The sequence below is a fragment of the Zeus faber genome (genome assembly GCF_960531495.2).
Source record: "Zeus faber genome assembly, chromosome: 20".
In the NCBI taxonomy this organism is placed as follows: Eukaryota; Metazoa; Chordata; class Actinopteri; order Zeiformes; family Zeidae; genus Zeus; species Zeus faber.
Window position 1 is genome coordinate 4881097 of NC_137207.1, and position 27724 is coordinate 4908820.

At 40.8% G+C, this 27724-nt stretch overlaps 1 protein-coding gene across 1 annotated transcript; it reads right to left on the bottom strand.

Annotated features, from left to right (window-relative positions):
• Window positions 1-275: 275 nt before the first annotated feature.
• rangap1b (Ran GTPase activating protein 1b) lies at window positions 276-27711 on the bottom strand. The gene is made up of 16 exons (XM_080020786.1): window positions 27656-27711; window positions 27230-27408; window positions 23974-24101; window positions 16841-16900; window positions 16570-16749; window positions 15489-15623; window positions 13953-14111; window positions 13734-13847; window positions 13513-13612; window positions 9879-9963; window positions 9554-9707; window positions 5650-5733; window positions 5299-5401; window positions 4567-4655; window positions 3582-3703; window positions 276-1314 (listed from the first exon to the last, which is right to left on the bottom strand). The coding sequence occupies exons 2-16, from the start codon at window positions 27339-27341 to the stop codon at window positions 1230-1232; spliced, it is 1710 nt and encodes a 569-aa protein (XP_079876912.1). The 5' UTR covers window positions 27342-27408; window positions 27656-27711; the 3' UTR covers window positions 276-1229.
• Between the last annotated feature and the right edge of the window lie 13 nt (window positions 27712-27724).

Consider the following 27724-nt stretch of genomic DNA (forward strand, 5'->3'; position numbering starts at 1 on the left):
TACATTCTCCGATGGTGCTAACATCTTGTAACTGAAATAATGTTACAGCTGAATTATTTTTCTAATTTTGCTCCGGACTCTCTGGAACATCTTGCAAGCCAGGGGTCCCCGGATCCCACGTTGAGAACCATTGCTCTAAATGATCGGTATTTACCAGACTTCCAATTCTGGAAACATCAAGCAGCGTTCATTTTCCAGAAGAAAGGTCATTACGAAAAAGAAAATTTGCAAGATCCTGTGGATTAGCAGCAACATTTATCAATGGACAACATAGTACAAATAGATGACAAGAAGAAAAAAACAAAAACATTCAATGTCATCCTGAAAATGTACACACAATCTTCCAACTATCCAACGTTATTCAGCCATTACGTAAGTTAAATTCTACATAACATCTCTAATAACGTCATTATTACCCGCCGTACCCAAATATTTGCTACACATGAAGTGTGCTGCTCGTCGAAGACGAGACCATGTATAGTGCGGTAAAGGTCAAGCAGGATGTGTTTTCAACGCTATGCTGCGGGACTCAACGAAAACACAGTAGTAATGTTCAGATTCTGCAGCCGTTTTAATATACATATTTGGCATATCGTCCGTCCCCTTGGAGCTTTTCAGTGTTATGACTGCGTTACAGTGCGAGAGACAATGGATCGTGGGGTCCATAGGGTGAGAAATGCTCATGCATGCAGCCCATTCTTGCTCACAGTCTGATGCACAGGAGCACTCTGACCTGGCTGAACCCTGCGCCCATCAGCAGTGATCACATGAGGTATTCTGCACCTTCTTTTCCCCTTTTGTTGAGTTTCACCGACATCCCTCATTTAAACAAGTGCAATTCTGAAGGGGGTGGAGGGGCAAAAAGCAAACATGGAACGTTCCTCCCTTTATCATAGGTAACACTGACAAAGTTATTCTTTTACATACACATGTTCACTTCTACCAGAGCATTGTTCGCCGTTTTTTTTTTTTTTTAGTTTTTTTTTACCCACCTCATATAAAAATAGAAGCTATAAGCACGAGTAGAAAAAATAAAAATTACAAAGGGGGAGGCTTATCCAAATAAGGGGAGGAGAATCAGGACAGACTTCTTTACATGCCATGTTCAAGTGGAAAGTCTCCCTTTCTGACAACAACAAGGAATGTCTGTCAATCCAGTGTGTGTGCGTGCTAGGGGTTTATGTATGTGTTGGAAGGGGTGGGGTGGGGGGGGTGTTGACTTGCAGGACTCAGTTCTCTGCACCACACCTCTTCTCCAGGGCTGCCAGCAGGCTCTCCTTGGCACTGTAGCAGGACTCCGGGGCCTTGCTGTTCCTAGATTCAAGATTCAAGAGGTTATTTGTCACATACATATCCTAGAGAAAGATAGAGATATAGATAGAGAGATATAGAGATAGAGATAGAGATAGAGAGACAGACAGGTCAAAGCGACGTTACAACTGCATTTCATAAATATCTGCTAAACATTCATATTTGCATCATTTTGACATAGTCACTTTACTTACAGCCTTTGACAATAAATGGAAGCGAAATGCACAATACAATAGGGCTGGGTAATATATCAATTATAGCAGGGGTTCTCAAACTATTTTCAATAAAAAGACCCCTTATATGAGAGAAAATAAACCAACAAGTTCATGTTTGTGACAAATAATCTCTTGAACTTGAAGTTGTTCATTGTAGAATATTGTAGCTGGACAAAATATCAACCACAAATCGAAAGATATGTACTATAGAGACAATTATATATGTATATTATGCAAAAATAATACAAATATATATATATTATATATAAAATATGATATCATAATAAAAAATATTATATATAAAAAATAACATATTTCTACAAATTAAATATGTTTGATTACAAAGATTTATTGTAAAGAATAATTAAAAAAATCTACCATAAATAACCTTTCACGGACCCCCTGTCTAAGTGCCACGGGCCCCTGGGGTTCCCCAGACTCAACTTTGAAAATCACTGGATATAGTGATATGAGACTACAAATAGAGACTAGAGAAAGTTGTATTTAATGCTACATCACTGTAAAGTAATTCAATTTTCCAAATTTCGTAGACGGTTCTAGACACAATAACACTTCATTAATCTCTGCAGGGAAATGCATGCGTGAGAGCAGCAAAAAACAGTACAAGTCAAGTAAGAGATACTAATTAAAATGGGATGAGAAATAATACATATGTACATTATCTATCCATCTGCTGACAGTTAAGATTAAAAAGCGCTAACCCAACCAGTGAGCCCTATATGAGCAAAGGTTATAAAGTAATAACAGTAGTTCACTAGCTGTTCTAGTCAATGCCTCAACCTCCTTGGGCATAATAGCGAAATGACTAATAATTGTTTATCAATGGTTCTTGTGTGTAAAAACTAAGCAACAATAGTCAACCTGAAAATATAATCACATTATTGTTATCAACAATACTGTGATATTTGTTTTAACTAATATTTACAGTATTTGTTACCCCAGTGGCCGACCACAGTAGAATATATTGTTATATAGTTCGGGGAACAAAACTGTTGTTATTGGATCTGCATCAGCGATTCTAAATATTTTCAACCAAGGACCCCCTTATATGAAAGAAAATAAGCCGTGGACCCCCTCACACATGACGATAAAAAAATCTGATATTAGGCCTATTTCTCACACTTGTACAAAGGTTATGTGTCACCAACCCATAATCAAGGGAAATGTATTAGAAATACATAATTTCCAGATATAGAATATAAAAAACAGTAACTGTGGTGACAAAATATCAAACACAGGTGTGTGTACATGGCAGGATTTTGAGATAATTATATACGTATATAAGCCTTTGCCTGTAATACCGCGCCCACAGTATAAATTTATGTTGCAAGATTGAATATGTAAATTTTAATTTGCCCTCACCTTATATTGCGGCTGGCAGTAGCAGATGGCCAAATGTTGCAATAATCCATCCAATAAGTAATTTCCCCAAGCGCCGCGTCATCTCTGTTTATAGTTGCTCCCATGTGCGTGCAAGTAACGTAAAGCACCATGTCGTAAAGTATTGGCTTAAAGCAGTTCTGCCGCTGATTTATTTATTCTTATTTTGCCTCTCCTGTAATTTGAGAGCCCCGACAATCGCCTTCCTGTGTTGCGCCACCTCAGAGGCTTTACCATGTGTTTTTATGTATTTTTTAAATTGTTGAATTGAATGTACAAAAACTAAGTGGGGTGTGGTGTGGGGATGGTGTGGTTTAAGCAGCCACACCTGACCTGGATCTAAGTGAGTGGGATCAGAGTGGCTGCATACCTGTTGCCCGTTGGTTGGTCTAACGAGCAACAGGTAAAACTCCCATCCCCACACACACAGGATAGGAGCCCGGGTCAGGACACACAATGACATATCCACATCACAGGAGGAAAAAATAATACAGTGAAAAATTGTATCCCACGGTATTTTGGTCGATACCATACTGGGAAATTTTATACCATTACATCCTTAATCTACACCACTAATATGGCAGGAGAGGGCCAGTCCAGTCCTGTACAGTAAAACCAGCAGAACTATACCGAAGAACAGAGAGAGCAGTTTACCTGGAGAGCAGAGTGTGCAGCAGCAGAGCCAGGTCCTGTGTGAAGTAGTCCTGCTGAACGGCGTGTTCCAGACACACAAGCTGAACCGAGACAAGTTCCACCCTTTTCACCTTCCCTTCACCCTGAAGCAAGCGGCAGAAAGCAGATTGTAAGCAATCCTTACAAGGAAGCTGTACAGCGATACGATCAAATAGTCAGTGGGTTATACAGGGTGAGAAACGGGGAGAGATGAACCCAAATGAAAATCTAAAATGTTGTTTCATCCAGTATGTTGAGACTAGCAAGCCGCTGGAACTTAGTAACGCAATGCAAGACGAGCAAACGAGTCGTTCGTAGTGAGAATGCAAAACTCAAGAGCCAACGGACTTCTGACTCTCGTCCGTTCAACGGAAGGCCTCCCTTGCTCATGTGCATTATACCAATTGAACCAAACTGAACGACTCTTTTTAATGAGCAATTCTTCAATAACAAGTCTGAAAAAGAGAGTTGAAACTTTCATCACAAGAGGATTTTTGTTTGCCTCAAATGGTTATCTCATCATCTCTGTGATGACAGGACGCAGTTCCTCTCAAGCCTTGTCATTTTGCTCTCAATTCAATGTTTGTCAATGAAATTTAATGGCAAAACTCTTTGGAGCAAAGACATTTTAAGCTACAATGAGCAGCAACGCTGGCTTCATGCATTCCTGCTGTGTAAAAATAAATTACCATGATAGGAAGCATAACACAAATAGTAGGGGGATGGTAGCTCAGGAGGTAGAGGTGGACATCTAGTAATCTAAAGGTTGCTGGTTTGATCCCAGGCCCCTCCTGCTAGCATGCTGTAGTGTCCTTGAGCAAGACACTTAACCCCTAATTGCTCCTGATGGCTGCATCCGTCGGTGTTTGAATAATTGTAAGTCGCTTTGGATAAAAGTGTCTGCTAAATGTAATGTAAAAAAAGTAGCATTTTCGGTGTTTGAATGTCAGATAAGATGCCAGATTACCTTGAGGAGTCCCATCATGACCAGCATTGCAGAGAGGAAGCAGTAGGACTGGAGGGCAGAACCAGAAAACAGAGTTTTCAGAGCTGCATCTACAGGAGACAGATTGATGTCTGCGTTGAAGTGCCATCATCAGTTTGGCCCACTGTCCTTTTTAGAAAACCTTAATCACTTTTGTTGTTGTGACAAAAAAGCAGTCAATCAACCGTACTGGAGTCTATTTTTTTTTTATTGCGTAGTGACCATGTACAGACCTAGACTCCATAGTATAAGATATTCACGATTTGTTTGTTTCAGCTGCAGTTCAAATAAGGCACGTGATGTGTTTAAAGAACAGTTTTCATTGTACTGTATATTCACTCCCGTTTCTCAAAGACCTTTTCCCAACTACGTTAACTTAAAAATAAAGACCTTATTCTAAATAAGAATGTCTATAAATACCAAGCAACAATCGCATCTATAGCCACAGGAAAGAAACATCCATCTATCTAGACATTTCATTCTGGAAAGGAACGTACTGTTATAGTAAGACTTGGCAAAATACAAATTTAAGACATTACAACCATACATTAAAATTTTGACGTTTTAAGGATGCTTGGACATCCTGTGTAAACGCCAAAGGAATGAGGAGGGCGACAGAAGGACCACAACAAAATTAAAATGGCAAATTGTGGTAGCCACTGCCAGAAGCAATATTCCGCCATTTCTACATGAATAGTAAGTTCTCCACTTTACCGATGGTTTGGAGAACGGCCGCCTTGGTCTCCGGGTCCTCGCTGTACACAGAGGAGATTTTCAGAAGGACGTCTGCAGCTCTGTCTGGGTCGGCGCCATCCACCTGAGGAGAAAGGACAAGGGGGGCTCAATTAAAAGTTTATGTCCCCCTTTTACTGACGTACACTGCATGGATTTGATTGGTTCTTCCAATAATTATTCCCAGAATCCTGTCGTGAATCTCTCCTAAACCCCATCCAAACAATACCCAATCATGTCAATCATTATATCATCTGATTTATTCGACTAAAAGGCGAGCAAATCAGCTGAACACCCACATTCACTGAATCTGGATCGTCTTGAATGTCTCACCTGCTGCTTAAGGCTTGCGCTGTTCTCTCCCAGCTGAAGGAGTTTCTCAGCAGTAGGGCAGCTGAGGAAGGATGCTACATGTGGCTGGAAGGAAGAAAAGATTTTATATTTTTTATTTATTTTTTGTGTCTTCAATACTGCTATACAGATATATTACAGCAGCATGTTATACCAGTAATATACAATATTTTATACTGTAACTGCACAATATGTACATACATTTTATGTAATTTTTATCTTTTTTATCTTGCACTGTTCTATCAACTTCTGCTGCTGTTACACCTGAATTAATGAAGTGTTATCTTAAAGTGATTTTACGTATCAATAATAGAACCAAAAACAATATGCGGTAACTGAAAAATTATTTGAAGACAGTAATAATATAATAAGTTAAAAGGGTGGTAATGTCCCACTCACCATATGAATAACTAGCTAATAATAATGATAACTAAATAATAACAATACAGCTGCAGGCAGCAATACACAGGGTCCAGTTTAGTCATTTTAGGTATGTATTACAATTTTCCCAGTTCTGTGAAAAGCAGCACAAGTTACAAAATGCAGCCATCTGCCTGTTGGCTGTAAATCACGGTTTGTCTTTGGTGACCATGATGCCCTGTGGGGCAACGATGACGGACGACTTTCTGTGGATTATTTATAGTTTTGCGTTACTACATTTTCTGATGCGAAACGATTCCATGAAACGCATTATGGACTCCGACAATTTGTATCTTACGACTTCTTTCACAACACCTCAGTCATTTCTGTAAGTAATTACCATATCATGGCTTTGATCTTTCAGACATCTCGCTGGATCTTGAACGCATCACTCACTCGTACAGTCGAGTGCATTCAACGTGTTCACGGGTTTTGTGAACTAATGTTTTTTCGTATTTTTTCATGAATCTGGCAAAGTAATGGGGACCAAAGAGATAAAATATCAATCGAACAGATCCACAGACATCTACCAGGTTAGATGGTACATAAACACACACATACATGCCTAGTTTGTAATCCCTAACCACTACAGTGTGAGGGAGTCTACACCGCACACTGGACACGGTGCCAATGCACATTCTGAATCAGAAACTGCACATTTATAGTTAATATTATGATGACATCATAAAGCGTCTTACTGTAACTCTCATCTCGTTAATTTTGTTCATGAACAGTGGCGTCTCGGTAAAGGACGACCGCTTGGATACTTGGGGTCAAATTTGGTCGGTTTTTCACTAATTTCTGCTTTGAAGTGGATCGATTTGGATGAAACTTAAACCACAAGATGTTTGTGACATACCGGTTCAAGTGACACCTCAACCACGTTCGTTACTTCCATCAGTGTTGTCTTTCAGATACTTTTAGCCCTGTTGGAGATACTTTGGCGTTCGATGACTTCACCGTGTGTGTGATTTGGGTCAAATTTGGTCGTTATTTATTTTTTTTACAAATTTCTGCTCTGTGTGTGGTTCAATTGAACCACGAGATGTTTGTGATATACCAATTCAAGTAACCGTGTTCATTACTTCTGCCATTCTTCGGTTTCAAATAGTTTTAGCTAAAAAATTTCAGAGAGTTTTCCCCAAGCAATTATCATAGAGGATAAATATAGCTGCAGGCAGCAATAAACAGGGTCCAGTTTAGTCGTGTTAGGTACAATTCGACCAATCATCGTGCACTTACATCACTGAATGTTTCTCTTCCGTCGTTCAATTTAAATATCCCTAAAGAACGGTGTTTTAACAATTAACAGTAATATTCCTGGATCATGCAGGGCAGACATAAAAGAAAGGGTCTGTTCCTCCAAAGATTCTTAGAACTTCCTGTGGTACGAACAGGCCTTTTGTGACCGATTATAGTTTTCTGGAATTTGTGATGTGAATGAGAGAGACTAGGCTTGACTTATAACTTCAGATGATGTCACAAAGCGGGTCGCTCCTGAAACTAATAAAATCGCCTTAACGTTCTTCTACTTCCGGTAAAATTACGACCGTTTTTCGCTAATTTCTATTCCAAATGTAGATCGATATTGGTAAAACTCAAAAGACAAGATGTCAGAACCATTCTGGTTCTAATGAGACCTCAACCATGTATGTGCGTAATGCGATTGTCATGTTTCAGATACTGTTAGCTCAGAAAACGGCAAGATTAAAACAGCCCTGCAGGCTGCACTCCTAACTAGGCAACTAGAATCGATGACAAGGGATTAGATTCAACTGGAGTACACTACAATAGATTAGACTACAATAGAGTACAGTAGAATACAATAGAAAAGATAAGAAAATACAAGAAAAGAATAGAGAAGGCTAGACAGGGCTCGACAGCAATGGTTGCCCTCGGCGAACAGATTGAGTCAATTGGCAACCATTTCGTGTTCTCTGTTTACTCCTTTTCGCAACCACTTTCTACCATAAAAAATAGGGACAAACCGTAAAACTTGAAATAAATACATTTGTTGCATTAGTGATATTTGAATATTGCTGTTCGGAGTATGAACCAGAACGCTGCATGTGCATTGGTGTGTATTCACAAAGGCACCAGTGAACAGCAGTAGTGCAAGGTTATTACAGTCAAATTTAAGTTCAAGTTCCCAGAGATTATTTATCACATACATATACATACGGTCATACATATATGCAGTGAAATGTCATGACACGCAGTGATTACGCAAAATAAGCTCTATAAGCTCTAAAAAGACTAAAATGTGTGTAATCTACACGAGGTGCTCATGCAGGCGGCCGCGAGGGGCGGTGCCACAATCGCGTTTCCGGAGCTATATTTATATAATAAAATTAATTGTCTGTGTTGTATTAAAATACAGGGGGGCAAACAAGTCAATTTTCAGCAAGTTTCTCTTTTTTTCCACGTCAATTTGGGTTGACTTCAGTGAATCGTCCAAACGGTTTTTTTTTGCATTATTCTTTTTTTTTTTTTTTATGTATTTACTTTTTAAATGTTATTTAATTGTATTATTATTATTTATTTACTTATTAAATCGGTCTGAGAGAACAACGCCATTCGCAATCGATTAACTAGTGGATTCATTCTCTGCTTTTACGTTAGATGTGAACACCATCCAGGTCCACTTTGGTTTGAAAGCACTCCCAAGCTTTGCTGTGTTCACAGGCTCGGAAAACTGTCATGTGTGTTGGAAGTGATGCGTAACTATAACTAGTGGATTCATAGTAGGAACCCAGAAAACCATTGGCTACCACCATAAGTATATTTCAGACCTTATTTCACCATGCATGTGTTTGCATCCCTGTAGTTAACTAAAACCAAAACTAGGTGTGTAAAAACATTTTAGCTAAAACTAAACTAACTGAAACTATATTGTGTACTTAGAAAACGAACAAAAAATTAATAAAAATATATATACAGGAAATGTTGTTTCGTTTTTGTGATTTTTCTAGTCAATTTGGTCAAATTTGTCAACAGTTACAATACAGTTACAATACAATAACCAGTTCTTATCTTTGTAGACGGACAGCATTAATAATGAGCATGGCTCAGATCTCATCTGGTGGAGAGCTACTTCTATGGAAAGATGCAGATGCAGTATCTTAATTACTGAAAATAATAGGTGATTAAAAATGGCAACCATATTTTCAGTTTCAACAACCAAAAGCTGATGCCTGGTTCCTAGCCTGGCAACTACTTTTAAAAGTTAGTGTTGAGCCCTGCTAGAAAAAACAATACTAAAATAGCCTAGAATAGATGACAATAGACTAGATTCGGCTACAACAGAATACAATACAATATATTAGACTAGAATAGAATAGACTACAACAGACCAGAATAAACTTGAAGACTACAATAGAGTAGAGTCTAACAGAATAGAGAAGATAAGAAAAGAACAAAATAGAGGGGACTAGAATAAAATAGATAATGGTAGATTTGAGTTCACCTGAAGCTGCCTCAAGGAGCTCTGAGATTTGGCTGGACGGCTATCGATACAATCCACTACGTTCTGGAATCCCTCTTCTTCCTCTGCATCTTCTTCGTCTACATCCCCATCATTTTCCTCATCCTCCTCCTCATCAGGTTCTCCCTCATCGTCACTGAAAAAAGAGGATATTTAAAATAAAACAATTAACTCATGGGATGGATGGCCTTTCGAATCCAGGCTCCAACACCTGCCTGCTCCTTGCTACAGCTGTATCATCTGGCTACAGCAACAAAATACATCCTTTAACTCTCTTACAGTCCTTCACAGACTGCCCCAGGACTACCTGAGTGACGCCAGCATGTCTGCCTTGTCCATGTTCTCCATCACTTCCCTTAAGGTGTCACAGCCGTTATCTCCAAGACAGTTTCCTGTTAAAAGGAGCAAAGACATCACCCGTCACATTCTGAAATCCAGAAAAAAATCCATCCAGAAAAAAACAAAACTTAAATTCACATATGGTGCATGGGTTTATAGATTAAAATTTCGAGTCACATACATATACATACTTTCATACGTATATGCAGTGAAATGTCAATGCAACGCAACCGGTGATTACACACAATATGTTCTAGACCAGTGGTCCCCAATCTAAGGCCCGCGGGCCGGATACGCCCCGCCTCCACATTTGGCCCGGCCCCCTGAACAATACCAGAGACGCATTATGATTTTTTTTTTCAGTCTGGCCACGTGAATCCTAGACTAGCCCCTGTCAAATAGAACGGAATAATGGCGAAAATGTTAGGTAAGAGAAAAATCGATTCAGAATGCAGGGTATTTAACCTGCAGTGGTCAAACGATTATTTTTTTTGTTTCAATGCAAAGAAAAGGCTGTTTGTCTCATCTGTCAAGCCCAACAGTCTCATTGACTTCTATGCCGCCCTCCCAAACGACACGTACCCTAACATAAAAAAACACGCAATGAAGATGTTTACTCTTTTTGGCAGCACGTATATCTGCGAGCAAACCTTTTCACACATGAAACACCTGAAAACTCAGATGAGATCAAGATTGACAGATGAACATCTGCATCAGTGCTGTGACTAGAATGGAACCTGACATTCAACTTCTCACCAGCCAGATGCAGGCCCACAGTACACACTGATGAATATACATAGGTAAGCTCACTTTTCTGACTTGAATGAGTCATTCTGAGTATAAACAAATTGAATCATAATAAAATCTACTGGGATAAAATCCATCTCCACAACCATACTGGAAGTGAAATGTATTGTGCTGTATCACTTAGTTTGGTTTCTCAGCCTGCTTGCTTTGTGGTTTTCACAGGGAAGTTGATGAGAGAGAGCTGCAAACAGCGGTGTCTACAAGCCTACTGGAACCTACAAAAGGAAGGAACAAATTAACTTTGAGACCTGAATTTGAATTTTGAACTTGAATTTTGAGACTGCTCATATGAGTCATTTGAGTAAGAGATTCTGCTCTGACAACTAAGCTAAACTTTTACCTGTTAAGATTGTGCAGGGCACAACAGAAAGTTAATGTTCAATGGACTTTTTTTTTCTGTGAAGAACCCAGAGAGGGTTATTTGGTTATTATTTATTTCACAAATAGTGTTATTATATATTTCCCGACTTTATTTTTTCTGTGAAGATCCCAGAGAGGGTTATTTGGTTATTATTTATTTCATAAATAGTGTTATTTATTTCCTGACTTTTTTCTGTGAAGATCCCAGAGAGGGTTATTTGGATATTATTTATTTCATTAATGGTGTTATTATTTATTTCCTGAATTTCTTTTCTGTGAAGATCCCGGAAAAGGTTATTAATATATGGTTATGTGTGGCTTTCTGGAAAACAATAAATGTTTACGTTTAGGCACCCCTGCGGTCGGCACAATTTTTCCTGTTACAAACTGACCCCGGCCCCGATCAGAGAAGGTAAAAGTTATGTGGCCCTCACAGGAAAAAGTTTGGGTACCCCTGTTATAGACTGAACACAATAGCTATCTACCTACTTGACTAACTAACTGATTCCTAAAACGTGATGCAGTAAGTCGAATACTATAGAATAAAATCAAATATATAGAATAAAATAAAATAAAATAAAATAAAATTAAATAAAATAAGAACTCCAAGGTAATGCAGGGTAGGTGTACAAAATAGAATAAAGGGAATAGGCTTATGTATATGGGATAGAGTTATTTATATGGGATAGGCTATTAATGTTTATCCAGATATGTGCATTAAAGTGGCATGTGAATAAAGTGAGGTAGTGTTTGTGAGATATACAGCACAGTATACAGCAGTACGGCGCAGCAATACGGTAACACCGAACAACCCAGAACAGTGGCACAGTATGCGGTACAGTATGCTACATACAGTACAGTAAGGTAGTGGAGCCTATGTGTGTGGCTCAGTGAGGACCCCTGGTGAGGTCAGCATTGACTGTTCTTATTGATAGATTATTTAATATCCACCAGTCAGTGGAGCGCCTGCGTCAACGTCAAATCGCCTCTTGCCTTTTCTGGCCAGAAAAACTGGCCTTTTTAGATGGTATAAAGAGGTGGTCTTTCATATGCCTGAACCCATCGGGAATCAGGAATTGACATTTTAGTGACTATTTAAATGGCAGAAGAATGACACGTGCCATGTCTAAATGAACTTGTAGAATGCTAAAATTGTATTTGATGAATAATCAACTGATGAACCTGCTTTTTCAGGGGGTGCCCCAGTCCTCACGTCATGTGAATTCGATCTCTGTACTTACTTTTTTTTTAAAGTTAATTCATACATTTTCATCACACGAGCAATGACAATAACGAGGGTTCGAGTGTAATGGGTAATGGCCTGTTTTTTTTGAGCAGGCAGCTCTAGGAAACTGGAGATGAATCACACAGGCTTAGGTCACTCAGGACACTAGAGTCCTTGGCCACAGTGTCCACCTGACCCAACGGTAACTGAACACAGTCATTGTTATCAACAAATGAATACACAGACAATTCAACCAACATTTTTAACACAAATATTACAAATTAACTCTGAATCCAAACTTTTCAACTGTAGGCATCTGTCTGTGTTTTTCATTTCGTACAAGTACAAAAATAAGGAAACTAAATAAATCGTAATCTTTTTCACGATCTCTGAACCCGGCACTGCATCTCAACATATTACCAGATCATATTTATGTATTACAATATGATAACAACAGTATTATGATTATTATTATTAATAATAATAATAATAATAATAATAATAATAATAATAATATTAATAATAATAATAATAATACAATAAAATCAGAATTATATTACTTGGGATAGCCATTAGGGAGTGCCAGTTGGCCACCTGCCGGGTACCACGTCTCTCAGGGTGGCTTTTAGACGTTTCTTCCAGTAGTAGTTATTGTTGTAAAAAAATTGCAATTTTGAATTTTGAATTTTTCAAAGTGCACTATTAACTAATTCTAACAAGGCAGGGATTTACAGGATATGTAGTTAGTAAAAGTGAAGGATTAAAACAGGGCTTGCATACCAGTCAAAACATTTTAACTTGAAATTGCAAACGCTCAGTAGAGACTCCATTTTACTCCTCCTACTGAGTAAAGTAGGCAACCACGACAGCCTGATAAATTTCTCACGTGGTTGCCCCCATGGAAAATAATTGCCCTCCCCTGGTCCATAGCCAACTACACCGCTCCAGAGATTAGGCCATTTATTAAAATTGTTTTCTTGTAATTGCTGTTTGATTATTTGCTTAGTTGTTTCACCCCTAGCCCGTATGAGAGCCATCAATGGGAGCCGGAGGTGGATGTGCCGTGGAACACAAAACACATTGACACGCCGTGGTGACAACTGCACAAAGAATGTTGCTGGAAGCTTTGCAGATTGTAATCCCATTCACCGCCACAGTGATACAACACAGCAGAGATCTCAGCGGCTTCAGGACAATGTGCTGCGCTTACCGTTGAGGTCCACTTTCTCCATATGAGGCTTGTCCATTACTGCCTGAGCCACCACCAGAGCGGCTGCCTCGGTGACCTCTCCGTATGACAGATTCAGTTCCTAAAGGGAGCAGTCGCGGCACTTTATTACAACCCCACCCATAAGCATCGGAGGCATTCATATGAATACAGCAGGCAAGCAGCCATGGACAGAGTTCTGCAGAGCTTCGGAGCCGACAGACCTTGAGAACTGGCAGTCCCTCTCTCATGACGGCCGATAAGGCGATGGCTCCCTCGGAACGGACCAGACAATCGCCAAAGTTGATCACCTCCACATTGCGCAAGTGTTTCAGAGCCTGGAAGATAATTCACAAAGAAAACTACTTTACTTGTTTTGAGGAAAAGAGTCAAGAGAGTTAAACAAAACATCGCCCCACAGTGAGTGTTGAACCCAGCCCGACCTGCGCCATGGCCAGTGCCCCTCTTTTAGTGAAGGTGTTGTCGTTGAGGTTGAGGAGGCGGAGGTCCGGGTTCTGCTGCATAGCTGAGGCCAAGGCTGTGATGCCCACGTAGTTGATGCCATTCTGGGGCAGGTGGAGCTCTTCCAGGCTGCCGATGAGCTAACGAGACACGCCGAAAACGGAGGGAGTAGTCAAGTAGGAAATAGACTCCGGGGACCAATTAGACTTTTTTTTTTTTTTTTAATAAATACAACAGAATTGTTGAAGATGCCAGTGATACGGAGTCCAGGGTTTGTTCTGACACCCCAAAATGAAATTCAAGGCCTTTAAAGTACTTTTTCTTTTAAAGCACAAGTTTTTTCATTTTCAGGGACCTGAAAAAAATACACAATTTTCAATGTGATACGTATTAATATTATCTTAATGTCATTATTTATATTAACATATCTATCATACACCGATCAGCCACAACATTAAAACCACTGACAGGTGAAGTGAATAACATTCACAGAAGTGCAGGATTTATTATTCATAAGTATTTACACAAAAACATTCAGTTTTTACAAAATTAAGTCCCATAGCAACCGAAAGTGACGGGCAGACCCGTACGTCTCCATTGTCGGGAGAGTGGATACACACAGGTTTTTTTGGAACAGGACGGAACGGGAGTCCCTTAACTCAGTTATGTATAAAAATGTTGTTTCATACATGTAGGAAACAAACAAAAACAAATAGATCTAAAATAAAAGACAGGCACGAGAGCTAGCGCGCACCGCTGTCTGGAGAGAAAAAAAAATGCTTTCTCCAATTCTCTGAGTTCGATTTACGTTTTTAATTTTCTGTACAATTAATAACTAACTAACAAACTAACTAAATAAGTGTAAATGGACATCGAGTTTGCAGATTGTTTGGGCAAGATATGCACATCCGCAAAGAACATGTCCTCAGCGCATTGGCAATGTACACACAGAGGAGCGCCCAGAGCGGCCAAAAGCCTAGAACCGGAGCCGGGGGTCCATGTGCCCTTTTTTTTGAGCACCTTCCCCTCACATCGTCTCTGTACGGGACTGTAGAGCGGTGAAGTGAGATCCAATCTCCAGTGGTTACTCGACAGCTCTGGTGGTTACTCCACCCCCTCTCTTCCTCTCTGCTCCAGTTTCAGAACACGGTAAATTGAACTTAAACCAAATGGTTTAAGTTCAGTTCACCGTGTTCTGAAATAATGCTCTGATTTTTCGTGGTGGATTAAAAATATATATTTTTTAAATCGTCTGTCATCAATGACAATCATGATCGATGGAGTCGATCACTGACAGACAATGTAATCGTAGTCTGCCTAAGCCTAGTTAGTACCTACCAAAAAATGAACCAGCGACAGGGTTATAAGCGCCCGTGGTCTCATTTATGCATATGGGGAGCCAAGTCTAGCCCGTCTGGTCCGATCCCACATATGAACAAGTGTAGCACAAATTGCTGAAAAAGTTAATGCTGGCTCTGGCATTCACAGTTAAACACTTGAAAATCTGAACCTTCTACCTGAAAGGCCTGAGCGAGGGCGGCAGCTCCCTCGTTCTCCAGACGATTCCTTCCAGCCACAAACACCCTGAGTCGGAGTGGAGTTCCCAGGGCCGAGGACTGTCTGTGGCACTCAGTCAGGGCTTCTGCCAGAATCTGCAAAGACCCAACAACGACAAGTATTCTCTAAATATACATACATACCAATCAGCCACAACATTAAAACCACCACTAATAACCACTAATATTGTGTAGCTGTTTTGGCCGCACGACCCCTCGTGCGGCCACTGGCCTCTGGTATCTGGTACCAGCAACAGATCAACAGATCACCAGCAACAAGTCCTTAAAGATGCAAGGTGGGGCCCCCATGGATCGGGTTTGTTGTTCCAGCACATCCCACACTCGATTGGATCGGACCCTAACACCAACCATCCACAATATGTATAAGAAAACGTCATTCCTCAGAACCAGCCCACCTTCTTGCATTGCTCCATGGTCCAGTTATGATGCTCATGTGCCCATTGTAGGCCTTTCGGCGGTGGACAGGGGTCAGCATGGGCACTCTGACCGGCCTGCAGCTACGCAGCCTCATACCCAGCAAGTTGCAATGCACTGTGTGTTCTGACACCTTTCTATCATAGCCATTAACTTTTTCAGCAATTTGTGCCGCGGTAGCTCTTTTGTGGGATTGGACCAGACAGGCTAGACTTTGCTCCCCATGTGCATTTGTGAGGCAATGGGCGCCCATGACCCTGTCGCTGGTTCATCGGTTGTTCTTCCTTGGACCACATTTGGTAGGTACTAAGCACTGCATACCGAGGACACCCCACAAGACCTGCCGTTTTGGAGAGGCTCTGACCCAGTTGTCTAGCCATCACAATTTGGCCTTTGTCCAAGTTGCCTTACGCTTGCCCATTTTTCCTGCTTCCAACACATCAACTTTGAGAACTGACTGTTCACTTGCTGCCTAATATATCCCACCCCTTGACAGGTGTCGTTGAAACGAGATGAGTAATGTTATTCATTTCACTTGTGTCAGTGGTTTTAATGTTGTGGCTGATCTGTGTATATAACTTTAAACATTAGGCCTTAGAGAGCTCACCTTGCCCCCGCCGATGCCCATGCCGCAGTTGTTAAGCCTAAGCTCCCTCAGCGAGTGACAGGAGGAGCTCTTGAGCAGCTGCTCTATGCCCTTCACGCCGTCCGGGCCGAAGGCGTTGTCGCTCAGGTCCAGCTCCATCAGCCGGGCCCCCGCAGTCGTTAATGCATTGCCCAGTGACCTCTGATGAATATCAGGAGACAAGCAGAGGAACACTGTGCTTTAGCCTGAGGGAATAAGATCCATCATTTCATTAAAGGCCAAGATCGCTCACCAGTGCTGTTGGTATTTCAGAACGCAGCCTTCCGGTAAACATGTCACTCCAGTGGCATCTCTGACATGAGGAGGAAACACAAAGTTAATTTCCACTGAAATGGAATTGATAGGCTCAAGAGTCTAATGCAGACTAGAACAAGCGTTCCTCAAAACGTCAGAAACATGTAGAACTGTGCTTATTATTATGGCCAAGTAAAAACGATGCATGACTCGCAGACCATTTGTTTCAAGCGAACAACAATGACTTGGGAGTTGAGAGCAACTACAATCAAAAGAGGGGGGAGCGAGTGACTCTTCAACACACAAACTGAAAATAATTAACTCTCGTTGATTTTTCAGGAAGTCCTCCACTGCTCACCGTGCATTAAACCAACTGAAACTAATGAACAAAGAGTCGGAAAATCGAATGACTCGTTTTATCGAGTGACTCATCAAGAACCGAATCTCAAAAAACAGTCGAACCTTTCAATCAGTACAAATTGTCCTCACGCTCAGAGTGAAACTTGTTCTGCTGGAGCTGCTATTCTGTCTGGAATAGATGCATCTGTTAATTATTGCAGCCTTGCAATTTTGATCTCGCAACACAAAAGCTAATTTCCTTTATTTATCAGGGTTCATTCTGAAATAAAAAAAATGAAATTCAAGGACTTAAGTACTTTTAAAGCACTATATTTTTTTCCTTTTTCAAGAACTTCGCGCAAAACAAATAATACATTCTCATTGTGATCTTTGTTCATTAAAATATAAAATAATCATGATCTCATTGTGTATTATTTATATGAGTATAATATCTATTATATATCTATACATATATATATCTCATTGTCATCTACTATTAGGGCTGTACTGATTCTGAATTTTGTCAGTCGAATCGGATTCGGCTAGTCCAGCGATTCCCAACCAAGGGTATTGCAAGTGGGCTGCCGAATCATGGGCAAAACACATAGATTTTATGGAAAAAATAAATACAAAATTATTAATTACCAAAATGTTTTTAAAACATAAAAAAAAAATATATATATATCATTCATGGTATTTTTTCTTTTAAACCTTCAGAAATGCATCATCACTGAGAGATGGGAACTTATGTTAGGGCGTACTATGTCCAAGCCGGACCATGATCAACGTGCACCTGTACATTTTTGAACTTGCAGTGAAAATCAAAATGGATAGTTGGCTAGCATCAGACACACTGAAAAGGAAAGAAGCCATTGGTACATCATCCACAAGTGAAATCCCGGCAGGACAGTCCCGCCTGTCAAACGAAAGAGAAAGGTTTGGAGAGAGTATCGCGCTGACCATTTATCATTAGGATTTTTTTGACAGGCGTGGAAGACGAACCATTGTGCATGGTGTGTTCCAAGATTTTATCAAACTAAGCTTTGAAGCCATGTAAACTGCGCCGTCACCTCAAGACAAAACACTAACAAGACATGACCAAGCCGCTTGATTTTTTCGATAATTCAAATTCAGTATCAGTATCAGGACAAGAAGAAACTCATTGAAACGTCATGTACGGGCACCGAGAACACAAAGGCAGCGGAAGCGTCCTATCAGGTTGCCCGACTCATAGCCAAGGCTGGTAAGCTGCGTATAATCGGGGAGAATTTAATTCTTCCTGCCACAAAAGTGATCGTAGGGGGTGATGTTGGGAGAGAAGGCGTGCAAGCCAATCAACCTCATCTCATTGTCTGAAAACTCAGTCAGACGCAGGATTGACAAGATGGCAGAGAATGTGTCAGAACAGTTGATAACGACCGTATGAGAGCCTTTTTTATGCCCTCCAGCTGAATGAATCGACAGACATCACAAATCTGTCAAACCTGCTTGCCTATGTAAGGTATGAAAACAATGGAGAGATAAAAGAAGAGTTTCTGTTTTGCAAATCTTTACCAATGTGTTCAACTGCTGAGGTCATTTTTGACATTCTGAACATGTTCATAGTTTTTAAATGGGATTGATTGGTCCAAATGTGTGGGAGTGAGCACTGATGGGGCCCCTGCAATGCTGGACCAGCACAGTAGAGTCATCACCCGGGTAAAATCTGTGGCTCCACTCGTAGCATCTATCCACTGCAGTATACACAGAGCAGTGCTGGCTGTAAAGAAAATGCTGCAGATCTAAAGACTGTTCTAGATGAGGCGGTCAGAGTCAACTTCATCAAAAGCCGCCCACTGCAATCACCTTCATTTCCGGTTTTATGTGACGAGATGGGCAGTGACCATAAGCAGCTTTTAATTACCCACCGAAGTCCGGTGGCTCTCAAGGGGCACGGTATTGATGCAACTTTTTGCATTGCGTGATGAGGTGAGGGTATTTTTTCTCGACACAAAGTTTGAACTCGCACATCGCGTCAGTGCTTTTGAGGGGCTGGCTAAATTGGGATACCTGGCCGAAATTTTCAGCCACTTAAATGGACTCAACCTCAGTCTCCAAGGGAATGCAGTGACCACGTTCAATGTCAAGAATAAAATAGAAGCGACCATAAAAAACAATTAATACGTGGGCCAGGCGAGTCGACCAGTCAAACTTTGAATCTGTCGGATATTTTTTTTGGTTTTACAAAGGAAGAAATGCGGCTTCCCGTCACCGTGATCAATCATGTCGAAGAGCACCTGCATATTTTGAGGACCAATCTGCGCGAATACTTCCCCATCCAAGATGTGTAGTGCAGCTGGATCGAAAACCCCCTCGCAGGCCTGAGCGCAAAAGAGAAGGACAATCTTGTGGATCTCTCCTGCGACAGCGCATTGAAACTGGCTTTCTCAAAGAAGTACCTGACAACCTTTTGGCTTCATGTTGCTTCTGAGCATCCCGATCTGTCCAACAGAGCTGTGCGATTTCTGATGCCCTTCCAGAAAACATATCTCTGTGACACTGGCTTTTCAGTGCTTGTGGCATTGAAGACGAAATACAGGAATAAACCGAATGTTAAGCTAGATCTTCAGCTGAGACTGTCGTCCCTTAAGCCAGACATCAAGCATTTGGTGTCTTCCATGCAACAACAGCCTTCTCATGAGGTGAGTTAAAATGTACGTGCTCCTGTTATTGTTAGTTTTATCAGCACTGGTGTGAGTCATTAGGCTACATTCAAAACATTTCTTCAGACAGCGCTTACTAAATACCGTTACGTGAAAGTTATATACACTACTCCCAAAAAGTTAGGGATATTCGGCTTTCGGGTGAAATTTCAGGATGAACCCAAAATGCACTATAACCTTTACAGGTGAACTCAATTTGACCTTCTCTAAACTTTTGAATGCACATGTCCAACTGTTCAATGTTTCAGTACTTTTTGCACAACTTGCTGTTCTCTAAAAAGGAGCTGAAGTGCAAAATTCACAACAGGTGTTTGATCCATGAATCGACCAATACATTTCCTGGTTCAATTAGAATTGGTATTTAAACAGTTCTCTTCATCATGCTGTTCACATTTTGACATCATGAGACCAAGACGACACCTAACAATTGATCAACAGTACCTCGCCATTGTGAAGCTTCAAACAGGATGTTCTCAGAGGGAAGTGGCCACTGAGCTTAGAGTGTCACAGAGTGTCATCAGCAGGTTGCAACAGAGATGCAGAGACTGGAAGAGTCACAGAAAGGCATAGAAGTGGACGTCCTTTGGCCACATCCCACACGACCATTGTGAACAGCATGAGACGTCGTTGTCAAGCTGTAATTGATGCTCAAGGGCACATGACAAGTTATTGAGACATTGACATTTTTTGTTGTGGTATTCCCACCACTGTTATTGGCTTTTGTTTCAATCAATTGTTTGAGATGAGGAAATCACCATTACATGCTTTTACTTAAATGCTCAACTTTCATGATATAATATCACTGTAGCGTGAACTTTTTACATTTTCCATAAATTTCACCCGAAAGCCAAATATCCCTAACTTTTTGTGAATAGTGTAGCTATAAGGTTATTTTTAACCCACCTCTTTTTTGTTTTCCCACTACTGCACTGTATGTATGACAATGCATATGATTGTTAAAATATACGTCCTCTGAGAACGCACTGTTTGGCTCGTATTACTTATGTTCTGAATGCGGCCACAAACACTTTTGAGATTTTGAAGTGGACCGTGAGTCCGAAAAGTTTGGGAACGCTGGGCTAGTCATGCAAATATTCGTGCACCAATGATCGCCGCGCCAAAACAGTATGTTTTTATTTCAGATGTAGGTTATTTAATTTTACCTCTGCTTATGAAACAAAACAAGTGCTTATGGAACGGTATGGAACAAAACCGTGCGTAATGGGGACAATTTCTACGCGACTCTCCCCCCAATCACCCCCCCGATGCGTTATGCACAGAAAATAATCTTAGCAAGTCTACAAGTCGTGCCCCGTCCCCACGCTGTCTTGAGTTGTTATATTTAGAGGAACGGGGCACAGCGATCGGAGCGCAAGGAGAGCCGTGTTCATGTCCAGATGTGGGCGATTAACACATAAAAATATATTTATGATTCACCTTATTTATGATTCCCCATTTAAATGTTATCCCTGTGCATTTTGTAAGCTTATATAGGTTTCATCCTGTTATTGTAATGCACACTGACTGGGAAACAAACAAACAAATAAATACTGCTCCACTTGGAAAAATCTAGAGCTGCTTTCACACATGACCTCCAGACAATGTCCGGATAATCAAGTGCGGACATTGTCCCAAGTTGCCATTTCACACATGTAGCACACAACTGGAGACTGTCCGTGTCAGACGCGTTTACACTACCTTGAAATACTCCATTTGGTTTCGACGAGGGGCGGAGCCTGGATAGAGCGTGCAGGAGGCAGGACGTGACGCAATGATGCCGCAGAGTTTAAGCACACCAAAGATGGCGGACAAACCTCCCTACCGACTTATAATTTTTTGGCATTGATACTTCATGTATTTGGACCTAATATACAAACCCCTATTTCAATGAAGTTGGGACGTTGTGTGAAATATAAATAAAAACAAAATACAATGATTTGCAAATCCTTTTCAACCTATATTCAATTGAATACTCTACAATATCAAGATATTTAATGTTCAAACTGATAAATGTTAGGTTTTTTGCAAATATACACTCATTTTGAATTCGATGCCTGCAACACATTCCAAAAAAGCTAGGAGACAGGGGACAATGGGAAACAGATCTGGAATGCAGGCAGGCCAGTCTAGTACCCGCAGTCTTTTACTACGAAGTCATACTGTTGTAACACATGCAGAATGTGGCTTGGCATTGTCTTGCTGAAATAAGCAGGGACCTCCCTGAAAAAGACATTGCTTGCGTGGCAGCATATGTTGCTCCAAAACCTGTATGTACCTTTCAGCATTAATGGTGCCTTCACAGATGTGCAAGTTAGCCATGCCCTGGGCACTAACACACCCCATACCATCACAGATGCTGGCTTTTGAACTTTGCGCTGATAACAATCCGGATGGTCCTTTTCCTCTTTGGCTCGGAGGACAGGACGTCCATGATTTCCATAAACTATTTGAAATGTGGACTCGTCAGACCACAGCACACTTTTCCACTTTGCGTCAGTCCATCTCAGATGAGCTCGGGCCCAGAGAAGCCGGCGGCGTTTCTGGGTGTTCTTTTCGCTTTGCATGGTAGAGTTTTAATTTGCACTTGTAGATGTAGCGACAAACTGTTAACTGACAATGGTTTGTTCCTGAGCCCAAGTGGTAATATCCTCTACAGAATGATGTCGGTTATTAATGCAGTGCCGCCTGAGGGACCAAAGGTCACGGGCATTCAATGTTGGTTTTCGGCCTTGCCGCTTACATGCAGAAATTTCTCCAGATTCTCTGAATCTTCTGATATTATGGACTGTTAGATGATGAAATCCCTAAATTCCGTGCAACTGTACATTGAGAAACATTGTTCTTAAACTGTTGGACTATTTGCTCACACAGTTGTTCACAAAGTGGCAAACCTCACCCCTTGCTTGCTTGTGAACAACTGAGCCTTTCGGGGAGGCTCCTTTTATACTCAATCATGACACTCACCTGTTTCCAATTAACCTGTTCACCCATGGAATGTTCCAAACAGGTGTTTTTTGAGCATTTCTCAACTTTCCAAGTCTTTTGTTGCCCCTGTCCCAGCTTTTTCGGAACATGTTGCAGGCATCAAATTCAAAATTAGTAAATATTTGCAAAAAAACCCCAATAAAGTTTATCAGTTTGAACATTAAATATCTTGTCTTTGTAGTGTATTCAATTGAATATAGGTTGAAAAGGATTTGCAAATCATTGTATTCTGTTTTTATTTACGTTTTACACAACGTCCCAACTTCATTGGAATTGGGGTTTGTGAAATAAAAGAGTGGAAAGAAATATAATGGAAAGCAGGAGTACGAAGCAGCCACAATCTGTGCAGGAAGATCCACAGAAAGGTAAATCACTGCCTCATGGTAGAGAAGTCATCAACACGCAACAGGCAAACTTGCTCACTGTGAATTCTACGGACAATTACCTGCTCTGTTCACACATACCGTTCAATCGGACATTACACAGACTTTGTACTAGGGTACTGGCTGGGTAAAGTCCAGGTAATGTCCGGTCCAAATGACTTGTATTATCGCGTTCACACATACATACAGCCCCTCCGGAAAACACCCGGATAATTTTAGGGTTGCAGTGCATGTGTGAAAGCAGCTTCAGCCGAGCGACGCGTTTCCGACTGATCATTCGACTTGTCGACTTTCAGGGGGCAGCCCTATCGACTATTATAAGTGTCTATTTCCAACCATGCTGGATTCAATTTCCATTTCCCCGGCATCATCTATAGTATGTTGTAAAAGCGATTCTGGACAAATTGTAATACATTACGATTTGAATAACAAAACCAGGGGGAATATGACAGGTTTTCAATTATCAAGTTTTTTCCTCCAAGGACTTTACCAAGCACTTGAGCACAAACAGGGCTATTTTCAATGTATTCCAGTACTTACATTTCTGAGGATGAAATTCAAGCACTTCAAGCACCTCAAGAACCCGGTGTGAACCCCGATTTGTGTATTCTTTCAGTGGAATGTGAAACATTTTCACAGCACACCTGGCAAGCTCTCACAACTCACTAGTGTGTGCGGTTGAAAAAAACAACTGGATCGGGAAAACATTGAATGATGAGCACCTGAAGCTGATCTTTGTTCTCGAGGGCCCTGGCGACAGCTTGTGCCGCCTCCACCCCAAAGGTGTTCCCCTCCAAGCGCAAGGCTCTGAGGCCCTGGTACTGCTCAATCTCACGCACCAACTCCTCCACTGAAAACACAGGGGACAAGATTTCAGGGATAGGGTCTGAAGATAATTGAGACTAAGCAAGCAAGCAAGCAAGTTTATCTGTATAGCACATTTCATACACAATTCAATTTAACATGCTTTACATAAGGCATAAAAGACAGTATATAAGGGCTTCTGTTTTTGACATAGCTGAGGGAGGCCGTTCTCTGAAGCTTCTCTACTGAACCTTCTCTACTGTAAGACTTTCTAAGACATTTTAATGTCACAGTTTAACAAAATGCCAATTATTCAGTTCTGTGTTCCACAATGGAAGATGAAACTGCGGTTAAAGTCATTCTCCAGGTAAAGACACTCTTTGTGATTCAGTTGCGTTGAGCCCTGAATCCCCGCCCCCCCACTGGCTCGCCGTTCATTCAAAGTTTAATATACACATGTCGCGTGTCTAACTTTCACCAAATTCGCAAGTGCAAAGTAGATCAGGTGAAGGGTTATCGAGATAATTGAAGGACATACATACAGCTGTATGGTATAGATAGATACAATTTCTGTGAATTTGAAGCTGCACTTTTTGATTAACATTTTTATTCCTATCCAGTCTATCAGTGGTGCTTTAATATTATTCAGTTTGTGATGATACTGAGCTACATAGGCCATATTTTAAAGATTCATCATCTCACTGAAGACCAAAATTGACCACGTGATTTGCCATGTGTCTGTTGCCATTTTAGAAATGGCAATGGTTTATATCACTAATATTTAGGAGAACAGAGGGTATTGGAGACAGATGATCCGTTGTGGCGACCCCTAACGGGAGCAGCCGAAAGAAGAAGGTGATTTAGGAGAGCAACGACCTGCCAATCTTGCGAAAATATTTTGAGTACCACGATAGTGTAACAGGGAGTCTCCGCGGCGTTTGAGTCACTGCAGCTAAATGACTCCAGTTATTTAAAGGCTAATCACAACATATGCGACATACTACGGCTAACTTTATACAGTTCACAAATTCATCTCATGAAGATATACAACTTGAAATGCATCATCTCGTAAAGTTACTGAACATATATACCAACTATAGATGCACTGATTGCAATTTTCTTAGCCAATTCAGATTCTGATTTTTAAGTCCGACCTGCTGATCCTGATTTTGGCCGATGCCGATTGATATTCTATTATATGTTCATAATAAAACATTGACTTTTAAATATATTTTACATTGTCGTCCGGTCATTTTGAGTTTATGTCTGCGATCTCTGAATTTTTTATTTTTATTTTATTTTTTTAATCATTTGGTCTAATTTGGTATATCTGCTGCACGTCACTGACAAATACATCACGTGATCTCATCACACTCATGTGACAGGACAGTTGCACATACAGACTACCAATTTTCAGTTATCACAATAGTGAGATTGCTGATTTTGACACTGTGTTTTTATTATTGTACATTATTCACTATGGAACAATAATAGAACACAAAACTCAACATGAAAGAATATGGGACTGTCACTAAGTTTCAGTATAATTCGACCTGTACCTCTCACTGAGTTTTAGTAGAACACAACATATAACTAACATGGAAATGTCCAGTTCAAAATTCAAATTAAAGTCTCTTTCACTTTTAAGTGGAAATGTACATTTCTTTTATCCAAGTACTCCTCACTAGCGACCAAGTTCCGTTCCTACGACCAAATCGTTAAGCAAATTGGTCGATAAGCGAGGACTCGCCCCCTTAGCGTTATTTCAGTCTTGGAGATTGTGAACGCTAGTGTAATGAATACTGACAGACTGCGGGAACGACACTGAGACTGAGAACAGTGATTTGAGATGAGATGCTTGATGCTGAGACGAGTGCATGCAGCATACAATACAGACTGGTTGGAGAGCTGGTCGGAAGTCCGAACGGTTGTCAAACAGGTAGGCCGTTAAGTGAGGAGCACCTGAATGTATATGGTACTTGCCATTCCAAAATAAACTGCAATCATTGCAAAAAAAAAAGTAATAATAATAAATGACCGGCTCTTCTCACATTGTTCACTGGAGGTCTTCCTTTGCTCACCGTGCATTAAACCTGCTGAATCAAATTGAACGACTCGTTTTACTGAGTGACTCGTCAAGAACTGAGTCACAAAAGAGTCAAACCTTTCATCGTGAGTGGAGTTTGTGAACTAAGAACAACCAGAGCTCCGCTGCAGTGACTGCGATATATACGCAGTCTACACAATTTAGAATCTCAGGCGATAAAATATTTATTCAATCTTCGTTTACCTTGAAGTACCTCCAAATAGCTGACATTTTCTTCTTTCGCTCTGTTTTTGAGCCTCAACTATGTAACTACGTTACATTATGTTGGTATCGGGTTTGAGTATCGGAGCATTGTTACGAGTACATGAGCATGTATCGGGCGTGTAAATTTAACCTGCGCAGAAACTGACACTGTTTGGCCAGTCACCTGTCAATGTTTTGTATTGATTGTTTTCCGTAATTTAAATTACAGTAAAATATTTTTTTGCGTAGTTTCAGCTGGCATTTCGCACCTGTGTATTATGACCAAGAATTGCATGGTTGGTACATAAAATGCATGCAGGTTGGCAGGTCTGCAAATATGAGAAGTGAGAAAATTGTGCCTCGATGTAGGATTTCTATTACAGTTTAGTATACGGATGGCAACAAAAAGGGTAAACTGGTATATGGACCACAAGGTAAATCAATAACTTATGATAACTATATACTTTTCCAAATCTTATAATCATCTTCAAAAGCAGCATCATAATTGTCAGTGGAGGGTGGAGTATAATATGATATTAAAAAATGGAAAACCGCAAAGTACCACAAACAGTATATCAATAAAGAGCATATCCATTACTCATGCTACAACATCCTCCTCCTCCTCTTCATAATAATAATTATATTTATCATAACCTTGTTGTGCCTAGGGTGAGGGGCCGATTTGGGACAGGGGGTCACCCAGCCTACAAGGGACTCCCAAATAAACAAACCGATTCGGGACTCTTAACCCAACTCAGTAAATCCGAAACTCAGTAGGGACTGTTACCACACACCTGAAAATGACGCATCAATCTAAAAACAAACAAAGCCACAACAACGAAATATAGCTCCATCATTAGCTGTTCATTTTCCCACCATCTCACCAGACTGCACGGTGTCCAGCTTGAGTCCTCTGCCTTTGTAACTCAGCTCTCCATCCCCAACGTGGGTCGCGGACAGGGCTTCGGCCAGTCGTGCGATGTCGTCCGCGGCCATGGCGCTCCTATGGCGACCCCGAGTCACAGAGCAGAGGGGTAGATTGAAAAGCTGCGTGCTGTGGGCGCTTGAACACGAAAAGATTTGGCTCGATAACTGAAATGGCAGATGTCTATATTTCATTAGCTGCTGATAATAATAATAATTACAACAACAACAACAATAATAATAATAATAATGCGGTTGCCCAACTGCTAGCTAAACTAACCGCGCAACACGTGAGAGTTGGCGTCGGCATTATTCGGTCACGTTCACCACTCGTCCATTCGGGCACTAAAACAAGTGTCAAATAGTCGACAACGACGTAAGTTCACCTCCAAAGGGTCAATTATCCGCTGCCGGCTCGCAGTTACTGTCACGCAGCTCCCCCGCGGGCGGCGGGA